The sequence below is a fragment of the Leptodactylus fuscus genome, chromosome 5, assembly GCF_031893055.1.
Source record: "Leptodactylus fuscus isolate aLepFus1 chromosome 5, aLepFus1.hap2, whole genome shotgun sequence".
NCBI lineage: Eukaryota > Metazoa > Chordata > Amphibia > Anura > Leptodactylidae > Leptodactylus > Leptodactylus fuscus.
The window spans coordinates 160,011,039-160,036,949 of NC_134269.1; the positions used below are offsets into that span (position 1 = coordinate 160,011,039).

General features: G+C 43.2%; 1 protein-coding gene across 2 annotated transcripts in view; it reads right to left on the reverse strand.

The window, feature by feature from the left end:
- Positions 1-2,050: 2,050 nt before the first annotated feature.
- Positions 2,051-25,911, reverse strand: part of ANO4 (anoctamin 4) — a 153,035-nt gene continuing 129,174 nt past the window's right edge. For both annotated transcript variants that reach the window (XM_075274615.1, XM_075274617.1), the window contains 9 exons: positions 23,384-23,441; positions 21,069-21,166; positions 19,454-19,596; positions 17,387-17,539; positions 16,812-16,959; positions 13,445-13,564; positions 12,724-12,829; positions 10,791-10,993; positions 2,051-2,613 (listed from right to left, as the gene is read on the reverse strand). In XM_075274615.1, coding sequence (XP_075130716.1) covers positions 10,802-10,993; positions 12,724-12,829; positions 13,445-13,564; positions 16,812-16,959; positions 17,387-17,539; positions 19,454-19,596; positions 21,069-21,166; positions 23,384-23,441 — 1,018 coding nt within the window. In that variant the 3' untranslated portion in view covers positions 2,051-2,613; positions 10,791-10,801. The remainder of the gene's footprint in view (positions 2,614-10,790; positions 10,994-12,723; positions 12,830-13,444; positions 13,565-16,811; positions 16,960-17,386; positions 17,540-19,453; positions 19,597-21,068; positions 21,167-23,383; positions 23,442-25,911) is intronic.

A 25,911-nucleotide genomic window follows, 5' to 3' on the forward strand; every position in this document is an offset into this window, starting at 1 on the left:
TTTAACACAGAGTATGTGAAATAAGGGTGGTCTGCGGTGAGCTTCATCTGTTTAATTCACTTTAATGCATGCAATATGGTTCTTGAATTATTAGATTTTAAAAAATATAAATATAAAGTTTCTACAAAACATGGATTCTTCAGCATGCCTTATAAAAAAAAAAAAATCACCTTTACTTCAATCCTTTAAAATACAATACACAAACGGATCCAAAACATTTTAATTTTGCTGATTTTAACATGTTTTGGATCCGTGTGTGTATTGTATTTTATATGAAGTAAAGGTGATTTTTTATAAGGCATGCTGGAAAATCCATTTTTTGTCGTAGTAGCATTTTGACCCCGTGCACAGTCCGGGGGTTTCCGTGCAGCCATATACACTAAACCAACATTATTTTACAATTGACTTTATAAGGTGGAGTCAACCTTAGTGTGGAACCAATTTTTGAAATAAATATAAACTTGACTGCAGACTTCCAGAATCCCCCTATATCAGTCTAAAATAGAAGTAAGGCTGGATTCACACTAGTGCTTGATTTCTGTTCGAAGTTTCTGTCCCCAAATCCACTTAAAAAATGCGTAGAGAAAAGTCCTGCAAGCATAAATTTTCGCTCCGCATTTTTCCGCTTTTTAGTCTATGGGGGCTGCGGGTTTCCGTGGGTAACCGTTTGGTGGACCTGAGGAATGTAAAGCCGAACGCTAGTGTGAACCTACCCAAGTAAAAATGATCAGCACCCAAACAAAAATTATGATTAAAATAAAATATAACTTTTAATCTTCATGTTAAAAAATATATATATCCATTTGTCCAGTAATCCTACTGCCTACGCATTTTGAGACACATGACATAACTAAGAGACATGTGCCTTGAAACATGTAGGTAGTTTTCAGGATTACTGGACCAATGGATATATTTTTATTTTTTAACTTGAAGATTAAAAAGTTATATTTTATTTTAATCCTAATTTTTGGTTTGGGTGCTGATCATTTTTACTTGGACTTTCTGACCCCTGGGTCCGGCTTTTATCTGTTTGTTTTGTGCACCGTAATTCAGAGGCTGGATTTCTGATCTAGACATTGTTGGGGAGCTGTATATCCCATTTTCCTGCTTTGTAACTCGTAAGTGTGAACCTAGCGTAAGAAAAGTACCGAGACAAAAGCTGCAGCAATCGAAGAGGGATTATGTTGCAGTCTTTGTGTCTCAATTTATTTGTGTAACCCAAGCTGTGAAACAAAAGGAAGATGGCTCATATTACCATCTCTCTGCCTCAGCCTGTGTGTAACCTTTATCCTGTTAAAGGAGAACAGAGCTCACGTTAAAATATCTCTGTCTGAGCCTGCTTAATGCTGTAAGAGAGGAAAGGGAATCACGTTCTCTGGGAGACTGCAGGAGAAGAGGCTGCTGATTGGTCAGATAAAATAGTACAACTCTGACATCACACCAGGAAGTCACTACCCACTGAGCACAGTTAGGGCTAGTTCACACGGGGCTATATACCGCGTATTTTGGTCCTGATTTTGGGTGACAGTCGCGGCTTCCCGCTCCGGAGTAAGCCCAAATGAATGGGCCTAGTCCGGGGGGTGCTGTTGCGAGGCAGACGCCGTGGCTTCGTCAGCCGCAGAATCCACCTGAAGAAAGGGCAGCTTGCTTCTTTTTTGCGCGAGCGGGAACACACCACTCGCACAAAAAAGAATGCTAGCGGTCTACATAGACCTCTATTGTGAGTGGGCGGATTTTGACCTTTTGCCCTTCCTTAGCCCCTTCACACGGAGTAAACGTGTGTGTATTTTGGCAAAGTACACGTGTAAAAATACACGAGTAAAAATCAGACTCCCATTGACTTCAATGACATTTTACACGTGTATTTTGACGTGTATTTTTACACGTGTATTTTGCCAAAATACACGTGCGTTTACTCCGTGTGAAGGGGCCCTAAATAATGTGATCAGATATACACATGAGTGGACAGACAAGCCAAGTTAGTTACTAAAAATGGATCAGAAAATATTATAAGAAACCGTTTTGGTGCATATTTCAGTTTATTGCATCACATTATACAAGCATAAAATGTAGCTTTCCCCCCAAGAACCTTTATTTAAAGTTTGAAAATTGAACATTCACCGTAGTTTTGGCTATGTACAAATAATGGAGCTCCTTGAACTATATACACATATTTACATTTATATAGGATGTACAATAATATAGAAACTTTCCTCAGAAAGATCTGAAATACAAAAAAAGTGTTGCGCTGTAAACAGGTTTGCAGTTCCAAGTTTGGTGATCCATGTGGAAGATATCCTAAAAGTCAAACTACGAAATAGATATTCTCATCTTTGTTAAACAAAAATTAAGCAAAAAAAAGCAACTAAGGGTAGAAAAAAAAAAAGGTGGAAAAATGTCTGACTGTATCCATTTCTATAGGCAGACTTTACAGAGCAGAGGATGTCTTCCAATGACCACATGCTCGCTGTGTCAGTAGCAAAGTTGCAATTTCACATTGAAAAATGGTTTCACAGTAGGTCATTTGCTGGGTACTTATGTTGAGTTGCAGCCTTCTATCTTGTTTCCATGCAAGAGGCTGTGAAATAGTGCAACTGTACCGATCTCTGTCCTCTGGAAGTAGAAGAAAGGGGCTCTAGTTAGTAAATGTATACATCCAAGGAATTCCAAATGGCAATGGACTAAAAGTCTCATATTAAGCCTCTCAGTGTAAATATGTCTGAAGACATCAGCTTTATTTATTTGTATATAAGTCAAGGAAAAGGCAATAGAACTACTGCACTGATGACATCATGGACCTACAGTATGCTTTCAAGCATTCCCTATGGGACACCAGCTAACATATCTGTGCCAAGAGAGTAGTCAGGGGCGGATCCAGGGCTGGGCGAGCCGGGCAACCGCCTGGGGCCCCGCGCTTAGCGGGGCCCCGCGGCCCGGCCCTAACAAAATGGTCCCGGTCAGCTCGGCATAGTCGGGCAAGTGCCGGGGCCCACAGAGCCTCTGGGGGCCCCCCGGCACTTGCCTGTCACGATTTCAGCTCATCGGCGTCCGTCCGCCGATGAGCTGAATACATAGGCGATTAAAGCAGGAGCTGTGAGCTCAGCTCCTGCTTTAAAGCTCCGGCCCGGCTTGCGTGTGTAGGCGCGATGACGTCATCACGTCACGCTTATAAACGCAAGCCGGGCCGCAGCTAAGCAGGAGCTGAGGTCACAGCTCCTGCATCACGTATGTGACTGGAGTGAGAGAGAGCAGCGTCGGGGGAACGATGGAAGGTGAGTGATAGGAGGTGAGTGTAAGTATTTTGTATTAAATATTAAGGTGGAACATAATGAAGGGGGCCCATGAAACAGGGGGGCAAATGAAGGGGAGGGGGGAACGGCATGACACTGGGGAAGATGAAGGGGGTGGGGAGAGAACGGCATGAAACTGGGGACAGAGATGGAGGGGGCCCAAAGAAACTGGGGGGCAAATGAAGGGGAGGGGGCGACCGGCATGACACTGGGGAAGATGAAGGGGGTGGGGAGAGAACGGCATGAAACTGGGGACAGAGATGGAGGGGGCCCAAAGAAACTGGGGGGCAAATGAAGGGGAGGGGGGAACAGCATGACACTGGGGCAGAGACGGGGGACATGAAACTGTGGGCAGATGAAGGGGGAGAATGTGATGAAACTGTGGACAGAGATGGAGGGGGGGACATGAAACTGGGGGCAGAGGAAGGGTGTATATGAAACTGGGGGAGAGATGGAGGGGGGCATATAATTTACGGGTGACTGTAGGAGAATTATACTGTGTGGGTGCACATGATAAATGAATGAGAATGGGTGGAATCAACATAAAAGTGGGTGGAGCCAGATTTGCTGCGGCGCGCGCACATTTTACCCCTCTTTCTACTCTTTGAAAATTGGGAGGTATGGCGTTAGTGACGCCACACTCCTGCATGACGTCACTCGCTTCATCTGCGACGCACAGTGTCTCGACTCCCCCCGCCTCCTTTACTGAGGCTCTGTCACCCAAGGGCCCATAAAAACCTGGAGCCGGTCCTGGGTCAGCATGTCCCTACGGACGCCGATGAGCTGAATACATAGGCGTTTAAAGCAGGAGCTGTCACAGCTCAGCACCTGTTTTAACGCTGAGCTCCGGCATTTGTAGTCGCAATGTGATGACATCACATCGCGCCTACAATATTTGTATGAGGGAGAGAGCTGTGGGGGAACGAGGAAAGGTGAGTGTGTGTGAGAACAGTATGACGCTGGGACAGATGGAGGGGGAGAGAACAGTATGACACTGGGGCAGATGGAGGGGGGAGAACAGCATGACACTGGGGCAGATGAAGGGGGGAGAACAGCATGACACTGGGGCAGATGGAGGGGGGGAGAACAGCATGACACTGGGGCAGATGGAGGGGGGGAGAACAGCATGACACTGGGGCAGATGGAGGGGGGAGAACAGCATGATACTGGGGCAGATAGAGGGGGGGAGAACGGCATGACACTGGGGCAGATGGAGGGGGGGAGAACAGTATGACACTGGGGCAGATGGAGGGGGGGAGAACAGCATGACACTGGGGCAGATGGAGGGGGGAGAACGGCATGACACTGGGGCAGAGACGGGGGGGCATGAAACTGTGGGCAGATAAAGGGGGAGAATGGCATGAAACTGGGGACAGATAGAGGGGGGGATATGAAACTAGGGGTAGATGAAGGGTGTATATGAAAATGGGGAGAGATGGAGGGGGGACATATAATTTATGGGTGACTGTAGGAGGATTATATTGTGTGGAATCACATGAAAAATGAATGAGAATGGGCGGAGTCAACAGAAAAGTGGGTGGGGCCTAATTTGCTGCGGCGCGCTGCGCGTAGGGCCCCGCCAAAGTCAATTGCCCAGGGCCCCGCAAACCCTGGATCCGCCACTGAGAGTAGTCTGATATCAGGTTTATGCTTCTCCATATTGAGCGTCGGAGCCATCGTGTTGATATGTGGCAGGCTCCCCCCCCATCCCCGCAGCCAACAGAATTCTTCATATACTCTAATAGGGCAAAAACTGTCAATCAACAGCGGTTGGACAGGAGGAGAATGCAGCTCATGAATATCCAGAACTTATAATGCTTGGTTCCGACTAAAGCTGAAACATTGTGATTTTATAAAACCTACTGCAAGACAAAAACTAAGTGATACCACACTGATATCGGGTTCTCTGCCACTACTATATGCTGCTCTTAGGGGACATAAATGGGCGGATCCAGGGCCGGGCGAGCCCGCGGCCCGGCCCTAACAAAATGGTCCCGGTCAGCTCGGCATAGTCGGGCAAGTGCCGGGGCCCACAGAGCCTCTGGGGGCCCCCCGGCACTTGCCTGTCACGATTTCAGCTCATCGGCGTCCGTCCGCCGATGAGCTGAATCGCGATTAAAGCAGGAGCTGTGAGCTCAGCTCCTGCTTTAAAGCTCCGGCCCGGCTTGCGTGTGTAGGCACGATGACGTCATCACATCACGCTTACACACGCACACGCTTACACACGCCGGGCCGCAGCTAAGCAGGAGCTGAGGTCACAGCTCCTGCATCACGTATGTGACTGGAGTGAGAGAGAGGAGCGTCGGGGGAACGATGGAAGGTGAGTGATAGAAGGTGAGTGTAAGTGTTTGTTTTGTATTAAATATTAAGGTGGAACATAATGAAGGGGGCCCATGAAACAGGGGGGCAAATGAAGGGGAGGGGGGGAACGGCATGACACTGGGGAAGATGAAGGGGGTGGGGAGAGAACGGCATGAAACTGGGGACAGAGATGGAGGGGGCCCAAAGAAACTGGGGGGCAAATGAAGGGGAGGGGGGAATGGCATGACACTGGGGAAGATGAAAGGGGTGGGGAGAGAACGGCATGAAACTGGGGACAGAGATGGAGGGGGCCCAAAGAAACTGGGGGGGCAAATGAAGGGGAGGGGGGAACAGCATGACACTGGGGCAGAGACGGGGGACATTAAACTGTGGGCAGATGAAGGGGGAGAACGTGATGAAACTGGGGACAGAGATGGAGGGGGGACATGAAACTGGGGGCAGAGGAAAGGTGTATATGAAACTGGGGGAGAGATGGAGGGGGGCATATAATTTACGGGTGACTGTAGGAGAATTATACTGTGTGGGAGCACATTTTACCCCTCTTTCTGCTCTTTGAAAATTGGGAGGTATGGCGTTAGTGACGCCACACTCCTGCATGACGTCACTCGCTTCATCTGCGACGCACAGTGTCTCGACTCCCCCCGCCTCCTTTACTGAGGCTCTGTCGCCCAAGGGCCCATAAAAACCTGGAGCCGGTCCTGGGTCAGCATGTCCCTATGGACGCCGATCAGCTGAATACATAGGCGTTTAAAGCAGGAGCTGTCACAGCTCAGCTCCTGTTTTAACGCTGAGCTCCGGCATTTGTAGTCGCAATGTGATGACGTCACATCGCGCCTACAATATGTGTATGAGGGAGAGAGCTGTGGGGGAACGAGGAAAGGTGAGTGTGTGTGAGAACAGTATGACGCTGGGGCAGATGGAGGGGGAGAGAACAGCATGACACTGGGGCAGATGAAGGGGGGAGAACAGCATGACACTGGGGCAGATGGAGGGGGGGAGAACAGCATGACACTGGGGCAGATGGAGGGGGGAGAACAGCATGACACTGGGGCAGATGGAGGGGGGGAGAACAGCATGACACTGGGGCAGATGGAGGGGGGGAGAACAGCATGACACTGGGGCAGATGAAGGGGGAGAACGGCATGACACTGGGGCAGAGACGGGGGGGACATGAAACTGTGGGCAGGTAAAGGGGGAGAATGGCATGAAACTGGGGACAGAGATAGAGGGGGGGGACATGAAACTAGGGGTAGATGAAGGGTGTATATGAAAATGGGGAGAGATGGAGGGGGACATATAATTTACAGGTGACTGTAGGAGGATTATACTGTGTGGAATCACATGAAAAATGAATGAGAATGGGCGGAGTCAACATAAAAGTGGGCGGGGCCTAATTTGCTGTGGCGCGCTGCGCATAGGGCCCCGCCAAAGTCAATTGCCCAGGGCCCCGCAAACCCTGGATCCGCCACTGCATAAACCTTAGGGATTGAGTAATGTGGCAGGCAGTAACTACTTGACTCCTTGACTGTACCAAGAACTGAAAGGAGAAGAAATTTCAACACAAACACAAGTACATTCACGTTTTTATTTTGATTGGTAGTATGTGATGTATCCTGTGGATATGCAATTAATGTATAGCATTGGAATACCTGTATTCGGTGACCATTTGGGGTTCCGTCCCCCATTCTGCTTGAAAAATGCAGACAGAAAAGTCCTGCAAGCTGGACTTTTCCCTCTACATTTTTTAGGCGGGAGCCCGGTGGACCCCATTTTAGTCTATGGGTTCTATGGGTTTCTGCGGGTAACCAAGAAAATTGGGAAGATACTAACTGTATGTGGAAAGGATCTATATGTATTGATTTCTATTGTTGGGTGTAATAAAAATGATCCAAAAAGTCACTTTACAACACCAGCCAATAGAGATGAGCAAGTAGTACTCGATCGAGTAGGTGTTCGATCGAATACTATGGTATTCGAAATACTCATAACCGATCGAGTACTACTAGCTGTTCGAAGTTAAGATTCGATGCAGAACCAGCGTTGATTGGCAGAATGCTATACATTGCCAATCAACACTAGTTCTTCTCTTACCTTTAGAAGTCTTCTCCCTGCGCAGCGTCCCGTGTCCTCTTCCGGCTCTGCATTCACTCTGCCAGGCATCGTGCCTGGGCAGAGCCGACTGCGCATGTCCGCTTGTAGTGCGGGCATGCGCAGTCGGCTCTGCCCAGGCCCGATGCCTGGCAGAGTGAATGCAGAGCCGGAAGAGGACGCGGGACGCTGCGCAGGGAGAAGAATCCAGCCCGACCTTCACTCATGGACTTGGTAAGTAGAATTTGATCGAATGTTGCCTACCTCTGAAACGAGCATTTCCCCCATAGACTATAATGGGGTTCGAAACCCGTTCGAACAGTCGAACAGTGTGCGGCTGTTCGAATCGGATTTCGAACCCCGAACATTTTAGTGTTCGCTCATCTCTACCAGCCAACAGTTTCCATTGTACATGGTGATCTTAGGCCGGTGTACTGTTGCATGGTCACGTCAGTAAATTCTGAACAGTTCTGATGTTAATAGAGAAAATGAAGAACTCTGTCTCTGACACTCATTGACGTGACTTTCTGGAAATGTGGCATGTACTGCAGCGTCATGCTCAGAGTCCCTGTGCTCTTCAGTATGACCCACATTAATATGCTAATATTTGTCTGTGGCAATGACATGGTTATATTTATACAGGTACTTACAACAGGTCTAACTCATTTAGGTGAATGACTATAGTACTGCACATATGTAGTACAAGGGTTTCAGAATTGACCATAGTTCATTTAGCAATGTATGTGTTAATCTGATATATTGAATATAATAAGAATTACAACCATGCTACCTAGGTCTTGCAGAAACATTAAGATCCCATATATACTCTCTATATATCATAAAGCAATCAAGGCTTTGGGCTTTGTTCACACTGTCATCGTGGCTTCACTTTATAAAGGGATCAATTGGCTTATTAGGGGGTCCAATTCTATTCCGTTGTTTTGACAGCATGAATAGCGCTGCATACTGTGCTATTTTGTACCACCTACAGTATGTGAACAGAGAATTACTTTAAAAACCCACATACAGCAGCAATCTGCCTAAGAACTGCCTGTACTACAAAAAGGTTATTTTATCATAATGTCGTCTGAACCAATAGAGTCTATAATATATTAGTCATATGCATTGCTCTTTATTACACTTCATATGGGAAGCAGAATAGGGAGCTACAGTATATTAAAATGGTACCAGGTGTGAAATATATGCTGGTCACATTTAATATCAATGTCTACCTAAGCCTGGCAGTCCTTCACTTCTGTGATTTACTAAGCTTGATTTGTTCTCAGCAGGTCTGGACTCATCATTAGGCACAGTAGGTCTGTGCTTAGATGCCTTTCCCTGTAAATCGGGGGCTGTCAGGAAAGAAAAATGAACTGATACTATTTTTATCTGTGGAAGGATGAAATGCGTAAAATAGATCTATACTCTGCCCCATAATGCAACTACAAAAATCTATAAATGTTCTCTGTAAAAAGTTGTAGCTACTGAAGGTTAAGACCTAGGGCACAATTGACTTATTGAGTAAGCGGCACCTAATTTATCAAGAGGTAGACACTATGGTTTACATCCGAGCTATATTGTACTCCATGTCTGGCTTAAAGTGAACCTCTGGTTATAAACAACTTTTTATAAAAGAATAGTGCAGGTGAAAATAAATTTTGTGATATATCTTATTAAAGAAACATGTTTTCTTCTTCACTTTTCAGGAAGTTACTTTCTCCATATTAGTCTAGGAAGATAGTAGGGGACTAGAAAAGACTCAAATAACTGCTGCTGTTACACTGCACTATTTCTTACTTTTTTAACACTGCTAAGTTGTAGATAATAAGCTAATAATACACAGAATGAGGCAATAAATCAATTAATCATTCTAAGAGAATTCTGCTCAGCCCCTCTCTGTTCCATGTATTTGCATATTATCAGATCTGCTCCAGGCAGCTTGCTGGCACACTGGATGGGAAAACCTCATTAATCCAAATTGGCAGTTTGTCAATTTTAAACATGCCAGGAAAAAGAAAATGTAATGTTTTGCAAAATTCTAAATCGACAAGAGCTATGAAGGTAGCCACAAGTCAACAGACTTCTCCTCAAGCAGAGCTCAGGGAGATTGAGGAAGCTGGATGTCAAGCAGCTCTTAGAGCAGCCGAAATGCCGGAGTAGGCAGATCATCAACGCTATAAATACACTCAATATATGGCGTCCCAGCGAGTTGCTGAGATGCTGGAACAAACACTGGCACGGTGTGAGGAACAAGCTCAGTAGCAGAACAGCTTGAGAACTGCCGAAACACCAACAGGCGAACCAACAGGAGCAGGCGAACCATCAACAGCAGCAGCTGATTATAGGCGGATCACCGATGCCAACAACACACAGACGAAGTCACGGGCAGAGGCTAGTAAGATATGTTACAAAGTTTCCTATATTTAGGTGCTCTATTCATTTATCAAAAATTGTTTACAGCTGGAGTTACACTTTAAATTATAGTAAATGTGCCCGGCCATGGGGCATCACATCTCTTCGCATTAAGCCCTGCCTATGCATCACCCACTTTTAGAAAAGTGGCAAACTCAGTATGAAACTGAAAAAGTCACACATTTTTGAATCGTTTATGCACAAATGTTTTCCTTTTTTACACCTGAAAATAGTGTAGAGCATTTCACAAATTCCCCCCAATGTGTTATTTTAATAAGATGGCATATTTGACAATTTAATTTGTTGGAAAATCCCTTTTTGTTTAACAATCTCTTCATAAATAAGCTGGTGATAGAGGGTTCCATTGCAGAGACCCCCAACTGTAATCTTCAATGTCACCACAAGGGGGAATCAATGTAATGCACAACATTACAATTCTTCCAGAAAGAGGGAAGCTCTTTATAGCCTCAGTAATTCATGGATGTTATACTGTATATAAGAGTCTCTCCCTATTATCTCACATTTTATTGATAGGATCTTTCAAAACGGGTTTCTATACCAGACTGCCCCTTTAAGATAACCTAAGAAATCAATTGTAATGTTTCTTCTAGCAGGCTCCCTATTCCAAGTGTGTTATAGCATTTGTCAAGAGCCATCCATTCGCAAATGGTTACTTACTTTATTCAGAATTAGGGCCACTCATTATGTTGACATTTTCCATTTTTCTTCCTTTCTTTCTTTTCTTTTTGCACTCTTTCCAATTCGGCTTCATACATCATCTCTTGTATAAGATATTTTTCTCTCCGCATCCGATCCCGAAGGTCTTTAGGAAGGTCTGGTATCAGGTAGGAGATCAAATTCTTTATGCAAAAAACAAGATGCTGTAAGACACAAAAATATGTAATGTCAAACACGATAATACATTGTCAACCATCTAAAGCTGTCAGAAAAATTGCCAGGCAGAAACAGATATCATATAGGGAAGGGACAAAATGGAATAGCAATATTGCACGTCAGAATACAGTAGCAGTGGTCTAAATAGGAATGGCGGGGACCTAAGGTGAACATTTGACAGTGAACATTTTCAGACCCCAGAGTATAATAATCGGAGACCCAGGGGAGGATACAAACATAAAAAACACTGTTACTTACCTCTTCTGGGCTCCAGCATACTCCCGGCTGATGTTAGCCATCTTCGATAATAGAAGAGACGTCACTTGAGCAAGGCTTGCATCGCGACGCATAAAGACGAAAGCCCGGCCCACGTGACGTCTGGTATATCACCAAGTAGGCCTGAAGCCTCCAAGATCGCAAGAGAGGTAAGTAACAGTGTTTTTTATGTTTCCTCGCCTCTCCTAGCTCTCTGATCATTATACTCGGGGGTCTGAAATGACCCCCGAGTATAATGATAGGGGTGTTTGTGTGGTTCACAGGCACGCGGCCTCACTTACCAATCCCCCTCCTGTCAGGTAAGTAATTAGGGCCCGTTACCTGCTGGAGTTACTCAGCCTATTAAAAAAAATAATAAAAAATGCAGCAGTAGTGGCTGCCGCCGGACACCCTAGTGTCCTGGGCCCTGTGGCAGCCACAACCGCTTAGTTATCTAACCCCCATAGGATGCCCCCACAGGAGGGCTTCTGGCTTTTTGGATATATTTAAGGCCTAAATTCACTTTTTTACCACTAGAAAAAATATATGTTAATAGCACACACAGAATGGAGTATTCATAAACCCATCTACACCAGTTTCTGCCTGGTGTATTATAACTAAAACCAGGAAACTGTGCTATATAGAAAATCTACACCATATCTGATCTATTAAGAGGCCAAAGTGCCAATCAGGGGCTTTATTAAGACTTATGTTTATTATAAGATATAACACCGCAGCAAGTTATTACACTACAGAAAGTCACAGCCAACTTTGCTGTTTGTATGCAGAACAGATAAGTGACCATTGCATAGATATTGTATCAAGCAATACCAATAGGTATCTATGGCAGGTAGGAGCCAGGACCTAACAATATTCTCAAGGCCTGCCATGTACAGACATATGCTTGTGCTTACATTACTGGCACTCCATTCAATGTGGGCACTGCCAGAGTTTACAGTCCTGGCAACCCCATAGCAGTGAATGGAGCTCTGGTCATACAAGTGCACCGGTGCTCCATTCATAAGGATGCTGTAGGGGGACTTTAAGTCTCCTGTCCTCTTGATCATTGGGGGACCTGGCAATCAGGGACCCAACGATGAGACACTTATCCCCTGTCTTGTGGATAAGGAATAAGTGTCCAAAACGGCACCACCTCTTTAAGAGGTCAAACAAAGATTCTCTGGTAATATATTCCTGGGGCTGTCAGTGTATAATATCAGAAATATGTATTTATTTGTAATAGAAATACTTGGTGGTAGGGAAGTAAGACAACCAGTGGGGGGCAGGATTAGATCACTTTTCAGTCATGTTTGCAGTCATGGTAGAATTCAGTCTACCTAGTAGCAAAAGGACAAAGAACATGGTGATCTAGTAATTTATACATTGTGGAAAGAAAAAACAAAAATAAGAAACCGCAACAATGACAGATGGCATATAAAGACTTCATGGGTTATAATCTTACCTCAAATACAATGATAAAAGCTAAGCGTGCAGCAAGAACATGCCAGAATTGTAGAGTATAAGCATAGGGCTCCGGAGCATGGGGTGGATCTCTGTAGTCCCGGTACCTTAAGAATACAGAACACTGCTTACTATATCAGAACAGGATAACATACACACAACAAGGGAAATAAAAGGATATATTGGGGCATATTTACTAATACTGTCATTGGGCAGGGCAAACTTAGACTCGACAGTCTTAAACTTGGCCAGATTTATCAGTTTCTAATGATGTTTGATAAATCTAGCATATATTTAGAGTGTCTAGTCCAACTTTAGACGATATAGGTCTTATTTACACGAACGTCAAAAACACCCATCATAACGACCCCAATGGGCGCAGGGAACCAATGATTCAGCCGCACATCCCAGCATCAGAATGGATATCTGTGCCAGGTAGGACACATAAGATACACCCATTCATGTGAAGCCACAACCCTTTCGTGTGATGCCACTCCCCTTTTGTGTGAAGCCACACCCTTTACCTGTGATGCTATTTTTACAAATTTGTAAAAGTGTCTAAAAAAAAAGTTTCTTATACACTTGTAAATGGCAGTTTTTGGTCCAAATTCCGCCAATATTTTGTTTAGTAAATGTAACCCATTGTATAGAAACTGATGACTTATAGATAAAAATGCCTATATTCATACAGGAAGGTTCTTGATAACATTCAATGGTCTTACCGGCAATACTTTACAGGAGATCCATTAAATTTTCTTGTATGAAATTCAGAATCTGATCGGTTTTCAAAATCAGTGACTTGGAAGACAGAAAGGCTGGCATTTACATAGCCAACCATGCACCTAAGCAGAAGGAAAAAAACATTGTCACTGAAATGTAGATTGCTCCTGGCCGCATACACCATGCATTTCTATTAGGCTGGAACCACCCATGCAGTTTTCATGAGTGGATTCGAATGTAAAATATAAAGGAATGACTTATACACTTCCTTACTGCTGAATCCACTCCTGACTCAAAACTGACACATACAGTATCTTACAAAAGTCAGTACACCCCTCACATTTTTGCAATTATTTAATTATATATTTTCATAGGACAACACTGAAGATATGATACTTTGATACAATGTAAAGTAGTCAGTGTATTGTTTGTATAACAGTGTAAATTAGTTGTGCCATTGAAATCACTTAACACACAGCCAATAACGTCTAAACCCCGGCAACAAAAGTGAGTACACCCCTAAGTGAAAATGGACAAATTCTGCCCAAAATGTCAATATTGTGTGGCCACCATTATTTTCCAGTACTGCCATAACTTGGGCATGGAGTTCACTAGAGCGTCACAGGTTGCCACTGGAATCCTCTTTCACTCTTCCATGACGACATTATGGAACTGGTGGATGTTGCTGGTGGAGACCTCTCATAGATTGTAAGCCCTTGCGGGCAGGGCCCTCTACCCCACTGTGCCAGTTGGTCATTGTTAGTATTATATCTACCTGTATATTTTTGTATTGTATGTAACCCCCAAATGTAAAGCACCATGGAATTAATGGTGCTATATAAACAATAATAATAATAATAATAATAAAAAATAATAATAACCTTGTGCTTCTTCACCTTCCGTTTGAGGATGCTCCACAGATGCTCAATAGTGTTTAGGTCTAGAGACATGCTTGTCCAGTCCAGCACCTTTACCCTCAGTTTCTTAGGCAAGGCAGTGGTGTTGGAGATGTGTTTAGAGACATTATTATGTTGGAATACTGCAATGCAGCACAGTTTCCGAATGGAGGAGATAATGCTCTGCTTTAGTATGTCACAGTACATGTTGGCGTTCTTGGTTCCCTAAATGAACTGTCGCCCCACCCCACAGCTGGCAGCATTCATGCAGCCCCAAACCATGACACTCCCACTATCATGCTTGACACACTTGTCTTTGTACTCTTCACCATAAACGATTGACACCGTCTGAACCAAATAAGTTTATTTTGGTCTTATCAGAGCACATGACATAGTTCCAGTAATCCATGTCCTTACGCTAGGTTCACACCTGCGTTCAGCCTTCCATTCTGTGCTTTCCGTCTTCTGCATGCCAGAAGACGCAAAGCACAGACCGGGTCCGGCCGTGAGCGGCGGTGAGCGTTTTGCGCTCTCTGCCGCGAAACCGGATTTTTTAATCCGGACACAGAGTACTGCATGTCCGACTCTGTGTCCGGATTATAAAACCCGGTTTCGCAAAACGCTCACCGCCGCTCACGGCCGGACAGCTTTCTCACCCATTCAAATGAATGGGTGAGAAAGTCTCCTGCAGGTTTCCGTATCCTGCTCTGTTTTATGCAGGAAACGGAAACCTGCAGAACGGAGAGGGCAACGCAGATGTGAACGAGCCCTTAGTCTGCTTTCTTACTCGGCTTTCTTCACATCATCAGAATTTGCTTCCTAGGATGACAGCCATGCAGACCAATTTGATACAATGTACAGCGTATGGCCTGAGCAGTGACAGGCAGACCTCCGCCCACCCCTTTAAACTCTGCTGCAATGCTGGCCGCACTCATACGTCTATCGTGCAAAGACAACCTCTGGATATGACGCTGCGCACAGGCACTTAACTTCTTTGGTCGTCGACCATGGTGAGGTCTGTTCAGATTGGAACCTGTTTTGTTAAACCACTGCAAGGTCTTGTCCAGCTCAGTTTCAGGGTGTTGGAAATCGTCTTATAGCCTAGGCCATCTTTGTGTAGAGTAACAATTCTTTTATCAGATCCTTAGAGTTCTTTGCCATGAGGTGCCATGGTGAACTTCCAGTGATCAGTATGAGTGTGATACACCAAACTTAAGACATCTGCGCCCCATTCACACCTTTCAACACTAACTAGTCACATGCCATCAAGGAGGGAAAATGGATAATTGAGCATAATTTGTCCATTTTCACTTAAGGGTGTACTCACTTTTGTTGCCAGGGGTTTAGATGTTAATGGCTGTGTGATGAGTGATTTTGGTGGCACAACATATTTACACTGTTATACAAGCAGTACACTGACTACTTTACATTTTATCAAAACTGGCATATCTTCAGTGTTGTCCCAAGAAAATATATAATAAAATAATTACAAAATGTGAGGGTTGTACTCACTTTTGTGAGATACTATAGATGTCATGTAGGATTTCAGTGTTACAACATTTCTTTGCTGCAGACACAAGTCAATTTTTCACAATGTCACAGCTGCGACTGCGCCCAGAAAGCAGGGGACCCACAGGTCACCCTCATCAAACTAAGGTTAATTAAACTTCTTTGACCTCCTCTATGATTTCCTTTGATGGCTGCCAGTCTGTGCATTGTAAATGTAATACCTCTGCCCTCTGGAACACTAAAGTAAGAAACATGAAGAAAATTTGTGATACACTGCCTTCCACTGTCAGAAAGGAGAAAAGCAACCTTTTAATGGGAAAAGTAGCAGCTGGTCAGCACATAGTTAAAGAGAGATTCTGTGACTACAAAGGTGGGCATGTTTACTGTGTGGGGGGCACTTACAGACAATGGGAATTATGGGAAGCTTGTGCACACAAATAGGTTGCAAACAAGTCTTCATGGTGATCTAGGCCCAGATAAAGAAAGAAAGGGAAATGTACATGCTGCTAAAATGTATGAATGGGATGCAGAATAAAGTCGAGAGAAGTTGTCCAGAGGGTCCCAAGCTGCACTTTTGCACCAGGGTGCCAGGAGCCTTTAGTCATGTCCCTGCTGGGGCATATAAATGCTTGGGGTACAAATGTTACTTTACGGTATTTTCACACAAAGTGTATGAGCTGTAAACATTGCAATGGTGACAACTCTCATCCATCAATCCTTGACTGTGCTTCCTCTAAGTGATTCTATCTTACTTAAAAGCATACCACAGGGTGCAATATAACTCTGCTCCAGCTAAAGCTGCAGTGACGGCTTTTCTATTATTACGGCACTATAACGCTGCATTGTATGATGGGTTAAATCAGGGCCACACTGCTGCACTATCCTTCTCTTTAAAAGTTACATTGCACTATAACATTACATTATATTACATTAATAGGGAACATTTTAGAAAACATGACTGTACTTTTCTCCAGCTTGTCCTTGACCAGCACAAGGTCCATACTTATAGGCGTATACCAGTCGGGGAATGAAGTCTGAGGTAACAGCTATGACAAATGCATTGGTGATAACAGACAGAATCCCGATGCCTTCTAGAATGCCGTACCAGATACCTAAGAGAATAAGAATTGTCAGATGATACTTCACGGTTCACATTTTAGGCTTTATATGCAGTTCTACTGACGGATACCTATGCAAAGCAGAACAGGGACAACTATTAAATAATGTATATTTTATCTACACAATCCAAATGTCAAACACTATAAAAAATGACTATGGCTGCATAGAATAGATCAATGGTGGTGGTAATAGTTTAAGAAAGCAGCAGATGGCCATAAATTATATCGCTATTAAGTCAGCTGCCATGTAGCAGATCTACAAGCTACATATTATAACATGTCAGTGCCAAACACGGGCAATTTTCCACTTAAGACAGTAAAGCCCCTGACACAGCATCTTCTGTGAATACACCTACTTCACATTACTGTTTAGCATCATCATACCAGACTGCACATCAATGAAGTATTCAGTCTCATTTACCTATGTCCTTGGCTCGATAAGCTAATGGTCTCCTCCACTGACTGATAAACTTGTAGGCATCGAGACGGATTTCAATGATATTGTTAAGTAAGGCAAGGAGCGGTGCAAGGGGGAAGGCAGCCACAAAGATGGTTGTGAAGCCAAACTGAAGAACTGCGAAGAAAAGTTAAAAGGAATAATACAACCATCGGATGTTAGGAATATACGCCAGCATACGCCTTGAAAAATATTCTAGATCTAGACTGTATATAAACAGCTTTATTATGTATCCCTGTGGTATGGATCTGGGAGTCTATAAGCCCTCACTGTCTATAGTGTGTGCTGGCCGTCACATAGAGGCATATAGAGCTCTTTTCTTACAGGTTTGACTGAACTACTACTGTTTCCACCATCTAACAGATCTGTCCCTGATATATCCATTGTAGTCTCAGGCCTTACTATAACTCCTACGCATCAGGCCCACTGCCTCGGGGTCATGTTTGACGCAGACCTTTCCTTAACCCCTCATGTTGAATCACTCGCACGTTCCTGTCACCTCCACCTCAAAAACATCTCCAGAATACGCCCTTTCCTTACCAGAGATACACTAAAGACACTTATTGTCTCTCTGATTCATTCTCGCCTTGACTACTGTAACTCCTTACTAATCGGTCTTCCCCTCACTAAACTCTCCCCTCTACAATCTATTCTGAATACAGCGGCCAGGCTCATCTATCAGACTAGACTCTACAGCGATGCCTCTGGTCTATGCCAGTCGTTACATTGGCTGCCTATTCATTATAGAATAAAATATAAAGCTATCACCCTCATCCACAAGGCTCTCCATAATGCTGCACCTCCATACATTTCCTCCCTCATCTCTGTCTACCGCCCAACCCATGTTCTCCGTTCACTCAATGACCTAACACTTACATCCTCTATTATCAGAACCTCCCACGCTCGTATACAAGACTTCTCCCAAGTTGCACCACTTCTCTGGAATGCTCTACCCCGGACAACCAGATTAACTCCCAATTTCTACAGTTTCAAATGCAAACTAAAGACTAAAGACGCAAACTAAAGACGCATCTTTTCAGACAGGCCTATCACAATTCCTAATGCTAACCCTTCTGTACTATAATTAGAACCCCCAATATTTAACCCTCCTCTGTCCCCGCTCCCACATTTCCCCACATGATATGATGCCATCTCAGGCTATCTTTATAGGTCCAAGCTCCATCCACATGTTACAGGACACAACTAGTGATGGCTCATAAAGTTTTAAGTTTGTGTAATGGCAGTAACCTCTATTACAAAAGTGCCTGACCTCTGCATAAGCAATGCCGCCCCTGCTACCTCTTGTGTCACCCCCTCTATCTCATAGATTGTAAGCTCTTGCGGGCAGGGCCCTCAGTCCCATTGTGTGAAATGCCTTTCTTTGTAATGTATCTTTCTGTCTGTATTTGAACCCTACAAATTGTACAGCTCTGCGGAATATGTTGGCGCTATATAAATAAAATTTATTATTATTATATTATTACAGGTTTGGAAGAATCTATGAAAATTGCATGATGTAGAGCGGAGGCATTCTTCTGTAATAAGATTGCTTCTGTTAGAAAGTAGGTGGCACCATGCAATGGAACGTGACTAGAGTATGGGGACCTCACTTTTGTGATTAGTGAGGGTCTCAGGGGCTAGACCTGTATAGCTGCTGCTTTGTCTGCTACCCTGGTATTTGCATTCATGCATATCTTAGATATGGCCAGCTAAAGTTTAGCTCCAATAAACCTCCTGGCCTGGGACTGTATTACTATTATTACAGATTATTGGTATAAGTTATGTACCAACTAGATACGTTTGCAGGGGTCCAGACCACACATGCATTTCCATAAATGACACAAAGAATGAACTAACTTTACAGCAATCCAAACACAGTCTAAGAAGCTACACCATTCCAGAAACAGCAGACAGACATGAGGACCCTAAAACATAATCAATACCCTTTCCATTAGACTAGTCCTCTCTTCAGACAATACCCAAGTGCCCTTTTCCCATTCCAAACTGCAATGGCAAAGAAAAAGAACTTACTCATTTCCAGGTATTCCTCAAATAATCCATACGCATTAATGGGTTGCAAATTGTAATCTTTCTCCCACTGGGGAAAACTGGCTGTCCCATGTGCTCCATGTTCTTGCCTTAATCTTCTACGTGTCCACCAGTTCTGTATTAATCTGAATAGTCAGCGAGGGAAAGGAAAGGAATAATTTATAACTCACTAAAGATTGCAATGCCCTTCAGCTCGTAGGTCAATGAATGCACTTTTTCCTATGGTAACAGCAATAAATTATATTCAGAATGGACAGAATATCCTTTAATCACTGACATTTGGGTGAAAATATACAGAATATAGATACAAAACATGGATCTATATCAGTGGTTCTTAACCTTGTTTGAGGTACCGAACCCACCAGTTTCATATGCACATTCACCAAACCCTTCTTTAGTGATAAATTAAATATGATTTTTTTCCAAATTCAAGACATAGGTATATGTTTTTTTTTACTGGTACACAAAATGAACCTTGCATATGGCCTAGGGTTCGATAGAACCCCGGTTAAGAACCACTGATCTATATAATAGTCTATGATAATTACAAATACCGTCATGACATATGACATATTAAAGGGGTTGTCCTATCACAAGGTTCCTATCTATACTGCTTGTTAATTTGGATGTAAGACTTTTCCTAAATACATTGCTTCAGCAAAAACTGCTTTGTTTGTCCACTATCTTAATTTATTCAATTAATTGTTGACACAGCCCTTGACTTATCTGCTCAAAAGTCAAGTGATGTATCTGCTGCTCTCAGGGGGGAGGGAGGAGGGGCTAATTGCACGGGAGCGAGCCTGTGTATCTAGCTATTCCTGTGTCTACACCACGTGACCTAGCTTCCTGCTATCAGATAGGGGAGAAGAGCTGCTTTCATTTCTGAACTCGTCTTCTGTTCTCCCAGTTATCAGGCTAGGCATTGACTGCACCAGCCCATCCCATTCCCTGTCCACAGAATTGTGATGCATATTTGTCTCACAAAAGATCCTTGCTCCAAATGTGCGCCACAATATCATCCCTCTATGCCATTTTTCTGAGGTTTTTTCGCATTACTTTCGGTGCCATTTTTCATTACATTTGCACAGAGCTTACGCAACAGTAAAAAAGCTGCGTTTTTGCAATGTGGGGCTCTGGCCTAAAAGTACACCAAATTATTAAACAGCATTAGGCCTCATTAATATGCCCGCACCCATGAACATGTGAGGTCTGTGCTATTCAGATGCAGCACTCCACCATGCTCATTTGTGGGTGGTGTGTTGTCCATGGTTGTGGTTTCACATTTGTGAAAAGCAGATCAACTTTTTTTTTTGTAATTTTCTATACTTTGTATGCCTCTGGGTCAGTGAAAAATGGATGACATGTGAATGACACTTTCATTGGTGTGATGCATCTGTAATCCATCAGCCTGTGAAAAAAAGGATATGTTTCCATAGTTTGTGGACATACGGTCAGCAAAAAAAAAAAAAAAAAAAAAAGACACCTCAGTAAACACATTGGTTGGACATGTATGGCGTTCCTGAAAAATGTCTTAGACACTTTGAAGATTTGTAAAACTTATATCTGCCTCTATGTCTACATGTTAATAATGACTTACGGGTAACCGAGCTCCATGAAGTTATTCCATGTTTGTTTCAGTACCATTATTATGCCCATCTGCATGCATAAGTCAATAAGGCATCCACTTGGGTGACACTGTAAATCAGAAAAAAAATAAATCAATGTAATTCATTGCAATTTCCATATGCAACTTGTTTATTGGAACTCCCATTTTTTCATATGCAGCACCTGTCAATGTCAGATTATTGACATATGGCTGCCTTGGCTAGAGTAACATTGGTGACCTCTAGTAGGTACTATTCATGCATGCTTTATATATAATTATATATAAATTATATAATTTATATTATTACTATTATTACTATTATTATTACAAAAAGCACATCCTACTAATATTATAAATAAATATATATATATATATATATATATATATATATATATATATTTCCCGTACGTCCTACGGCAGCACAATTACACAAGGGATTTCGTCCCCTAGGTACAACCAGAGAGACAGGTTAGTTAGCAATCGTGAACAACCAATTAAACAATTAACAAGGACCCCTCCTATAAAGGTAAGGATGTAGGCTGGCCCAATTGTGTTCTTTTTTCTCTCTAGGTGCCTGAAGAGACAGGAAGTTGCCTTGCCAGGGTCTTCCCTAAACCTTAGGGAGAGGAGTAACTAAAGTGGCATCTTTACATGTTACAGAGAACTCCTGTCTGGTTGCAGAGATCCAACAGCTTCAGGAAAGCCAAAATTTTACTGGCAACATTATGGCCCAAATAAGGGGGCAAAGGACAAGTAAAAGCCCCACTGGCAAGATGGTTCAGGGCTGCGGCTGAAATGTGCTACCAACTGAGTGATCTGCAAAGTCAGAGCTCATGCCGCTCGGCCCATGTTCACATCGTGGGAAGAAGTGGGACATATTCCACTAGAACAAATGCACATGACGGAACCGGATCCTCTTCATTCACATTTTTCAAACTCTACAGACTCGATTCACGAGCAGCAGTGCGATCCTTATTAGGCAAAGAGTGGCGGCCGGCATCCCTCCCTATTATCTCATTGCTTCTCAAATCCCTTGTGTAATTGTGCTGCCGTAGGACGTACGGGAAAGAGGAAAATTTACTGACCGAAATTTTCATTTCCCGTAGTCCGTAGGCAGCACAAGCGACCCTCCCTATTGCATGTCTATTGCTTCAAAAAAACACAATTGGGCCAGCCTACTTCCTTACCTTTATAGGAGGGGTCCTTGTTAATTGTTTAATTGGTTGTTCACGATTGCTAACTAACCTGTCTCTCTGGTTGTACCTAGGGGACAAAATCCCTTGTGTAATTGTGCTGCCTACGGACTACGGGAAATGAAAATTTCGGTGAGTAAATTTTCCTCTATATATATATACTGTGTATTATAGTTTGGATGTTTGTGTGTTCCTCAATCACACAAAAACGGCTGAACGGATTTGAATGAAATTTGGCACATAGATAGACTGTAACCTCGAATAAAACATAGGCTTCTTTTTATCCCGGTAAATGACATGGCGTCATGATTGTTATGAATTTATGTTCATATACTATATTACACTGCTCTTATCTCAGCTTCTGAGAAAGCAAGGGCTGTTATCTCTCTGTGTAAACAACCTGACATGGGCAAACACCTTCAACCCAAATTGGCAGTTTGCCAATTTTCAACATACCTGGAAAAAGAAAAGCTAATTTGTCACAAACAACAACAGCTATGAAGGTAGCCAGAAGTCGCAGAGCTCTCCTCAAGCGGAGCTGAGGGGGATCATCCATGCCAACAACACGCTCATTATATGGCATCCCAGCGAACTGCTCAGATACCGGAACAATTACAGGCACAGTGCAAGGAACGAGTTCAGCGGTAGGCCAGCTTGACAGCTGCCAAAACGCCGGAGCAGGCGGATCATCAACACCAACAACACGCTCATTATATGATGTTCCAGCAAGGTGCTGAGATGCCGGAACAATCACAGGCAAAGTGCAAGAAACAAGTTCAGCGGCAGGCCAGATTGAGAGCTGTCAAAACGCTGGAGCATGCGGCACCTGCACAGTGTGAGGAACAAGGTCAGCAGCAGGACAGCTTAAGAGCTGCCGAAATGCCGGAGCAGGCAATCTATCGACGGCAGCAATTTGCTGAATATAGGCGGATCATTGATGCTAACAACCCGCAGACGAAGTCGCGGGCAGAGGCTAGTTGATCATAAAATCTAAACCTGTACTGGTTTATGCAAAATATAAGGTTCACTAAAAGGTATATTCAATACATCAGCATATTCTATGCTATATATACAATATTTGGTAAAATAGTTGAACAGGATATTTGCACTAACCTCCTCCAGCCGCCATCTGTTTATAAGCCTTAAATAAGCACCTGGTCTTCCGGTGAACCTTCAATAATAAAATATTTACATGAATATCTGGAATATTAGTTTAGACATAGATGTATAAAATAAATACAGTATATACAATGTATCTGACTGATGAATAACTGAACTGACAAGAGTTAAACCTGTTCTGGATTGGCATATCAGTGAACAGTTTTACAGCCTGTAATGGTTTACATGTATGGCTGATAAGCTGAGCTACACCCAAACAAGAAATGAGAATTTATTAACAAAAAAAATAAAAATAAAAAATTCCTCCTTAAATAATAATTAAAAAAATTACATAATGTTACATACTGTCACTGTTATACTTTCCTTGAAGGAGGAGAGAAGCTAACAAACAGACCTAGAGGCTCAACAGAGATCGGCATAGTGTTTAGGAATAGCTCAAGACTTGGTAGAAGAGAAAAAATACACATGGGTTTTAGGGAAGCGTCCGTATCCGTAACTATAAGACAGCAGAAATGGAATGGCCTGTGCACTGTATTAGGTATCAGGGTCACTGTATCAGCACAGACAGAAAGAAGCCCCAGCTTGTTGTGCGAATAGGGAGATGACAATGTAATGCCGTCTGGTTACCTCTGCTATACACAATACATACATACATACAGTACCTAGCTCTTGATGTAGCCATGCCCTCTGCCTTCCTTCCTTCCTACAACTTGAAGGCCTAATGCACCCACCTCTGGGCCTTTCCAGGTAATCCCAGGAAGCCGTGGCCTATTTAGATCCCACAGCCCTCCGTAAAGTGCCTGAGCAATGTACTGTAGGATCCATTATCTCAGCTATTTGGCTCCTGTGAGGGCATTGTGTTTCTGCTGGTTTCCCATTTATTGACTATGGCCTGCTTCCCAACAATTGATTCTGACCCTATTCTATAGACCTCTGCCTGTCCCTGCCCATTGAACCTTTACCAAACTACTGTTTGCCTTACCCAGGAGATAAAGGGTGAAAACCAGGGAGGCCACCTAGTAACAGGAGTGGCCCAAAGCCAAACCACATAGGTGGCACAGTAGGTCTAGATCCTGCTTCTTGTTACAGAGAATACAGTTTTTTCTCACTTAATATTGGTTCACAAAATAGACACTACTAGATTGTACAACCAAAACGACAGAACATTACTAATGAGAAGGGTCACAATGAAGCACTACTGTGTGGGCACTAAGCACTGTGGGCACTTTGGGAGCTAAAATCAGGACTTAATATGCGGGAACCATAGGGGGCACAAAACAGCGATACTTTTACGCTGTGCAGCAAAGTGTTATCATGGGGGGTGCAGTTAATGTATGGGGCACTAAGGTTGGATAGATTATGTAGAGTAATTCTGGAGGAGAGAGGAGCCAAAGATGTATGGACAGCAAATTCTGCAGAGATAAGTCACGTCTGGGAGAAATAGTTATAGTGGTCTTTGACGATTGGAAAACACAAAAGAATGTGAGCCACAACGGTCTTGCTGCTTTCTCTAGTTACAGCTCCGCATCATATGTAGCACTCAATTCACATACAGTTTACTTCCACAATTTTGCTCATTTCACATCAGCACTCCAACCATAGAAACTTGAATTGCTGGTTCATAGACAGTAGAGAGAATCCTCTACTTGCTGCATAACAAAGTGATAGATACCCCAGAAACTATAAAGTAGACTGATATAGGCCATGCCTCCCAATTTGTTGCCTCAAGAGCCCAGTTAAAGGGGTTATGCAGCTTCTAGTACATAACTAATAATAATACACAGGAGTTGTCTGATATCTATGGGAGATGTCCATGCCTGCACATAAGCAGAAAAGGTAAGCTTTGCCACTATTTTATTGCTAAGCTAGGAGACCAAGAGGTCTATGCAAGCACAACATTGAGTTATTACCATAATTTTACACTGCATGATCATATGTTCTATCAATTTTTCTTTTTTTTTCTGTCAAAGGGGGAAAGCAAGTAGTTATTTCACCATATGTGAATATAGCATATTACAGGAAGTACAATCCATTGGACATACTTGTCAATGTCCGCCATTGGCCCTGGGTTGGAAGTATAATATCTTTGAAAGTACATAGTGCATTGTAACAGTAAAACTACATGACTTTTCTTTAAAGAACAATGGAGCTAGCGTCATCCATTTTAAAAATGGCAATGTAAATTCTTTGTGAAATAGACAGGAATCATTAACATATACAACTATATGGAACTGGTGTTACTTGTGTTACAGGATTAGTGTCCTGCAATTCATAAATGATCAATGACCTGAAAATTCTATTAAAAAAGATTTCCCTATTGGTCATCATACGTATAATCCTAAATCTATTGCTGACCACGTTACACATGCCCCACATACAGAGCCATAGCGGACTACCCAGTGAAACATTTATGACAATTTCCAGACACCAAATGATTAGAATTACGTTGACAATAACTGCACATATCTCAGAGGACACTGTAGGTTATGATTCCATTTCTGATCCCTAAAGTACAAAATGTT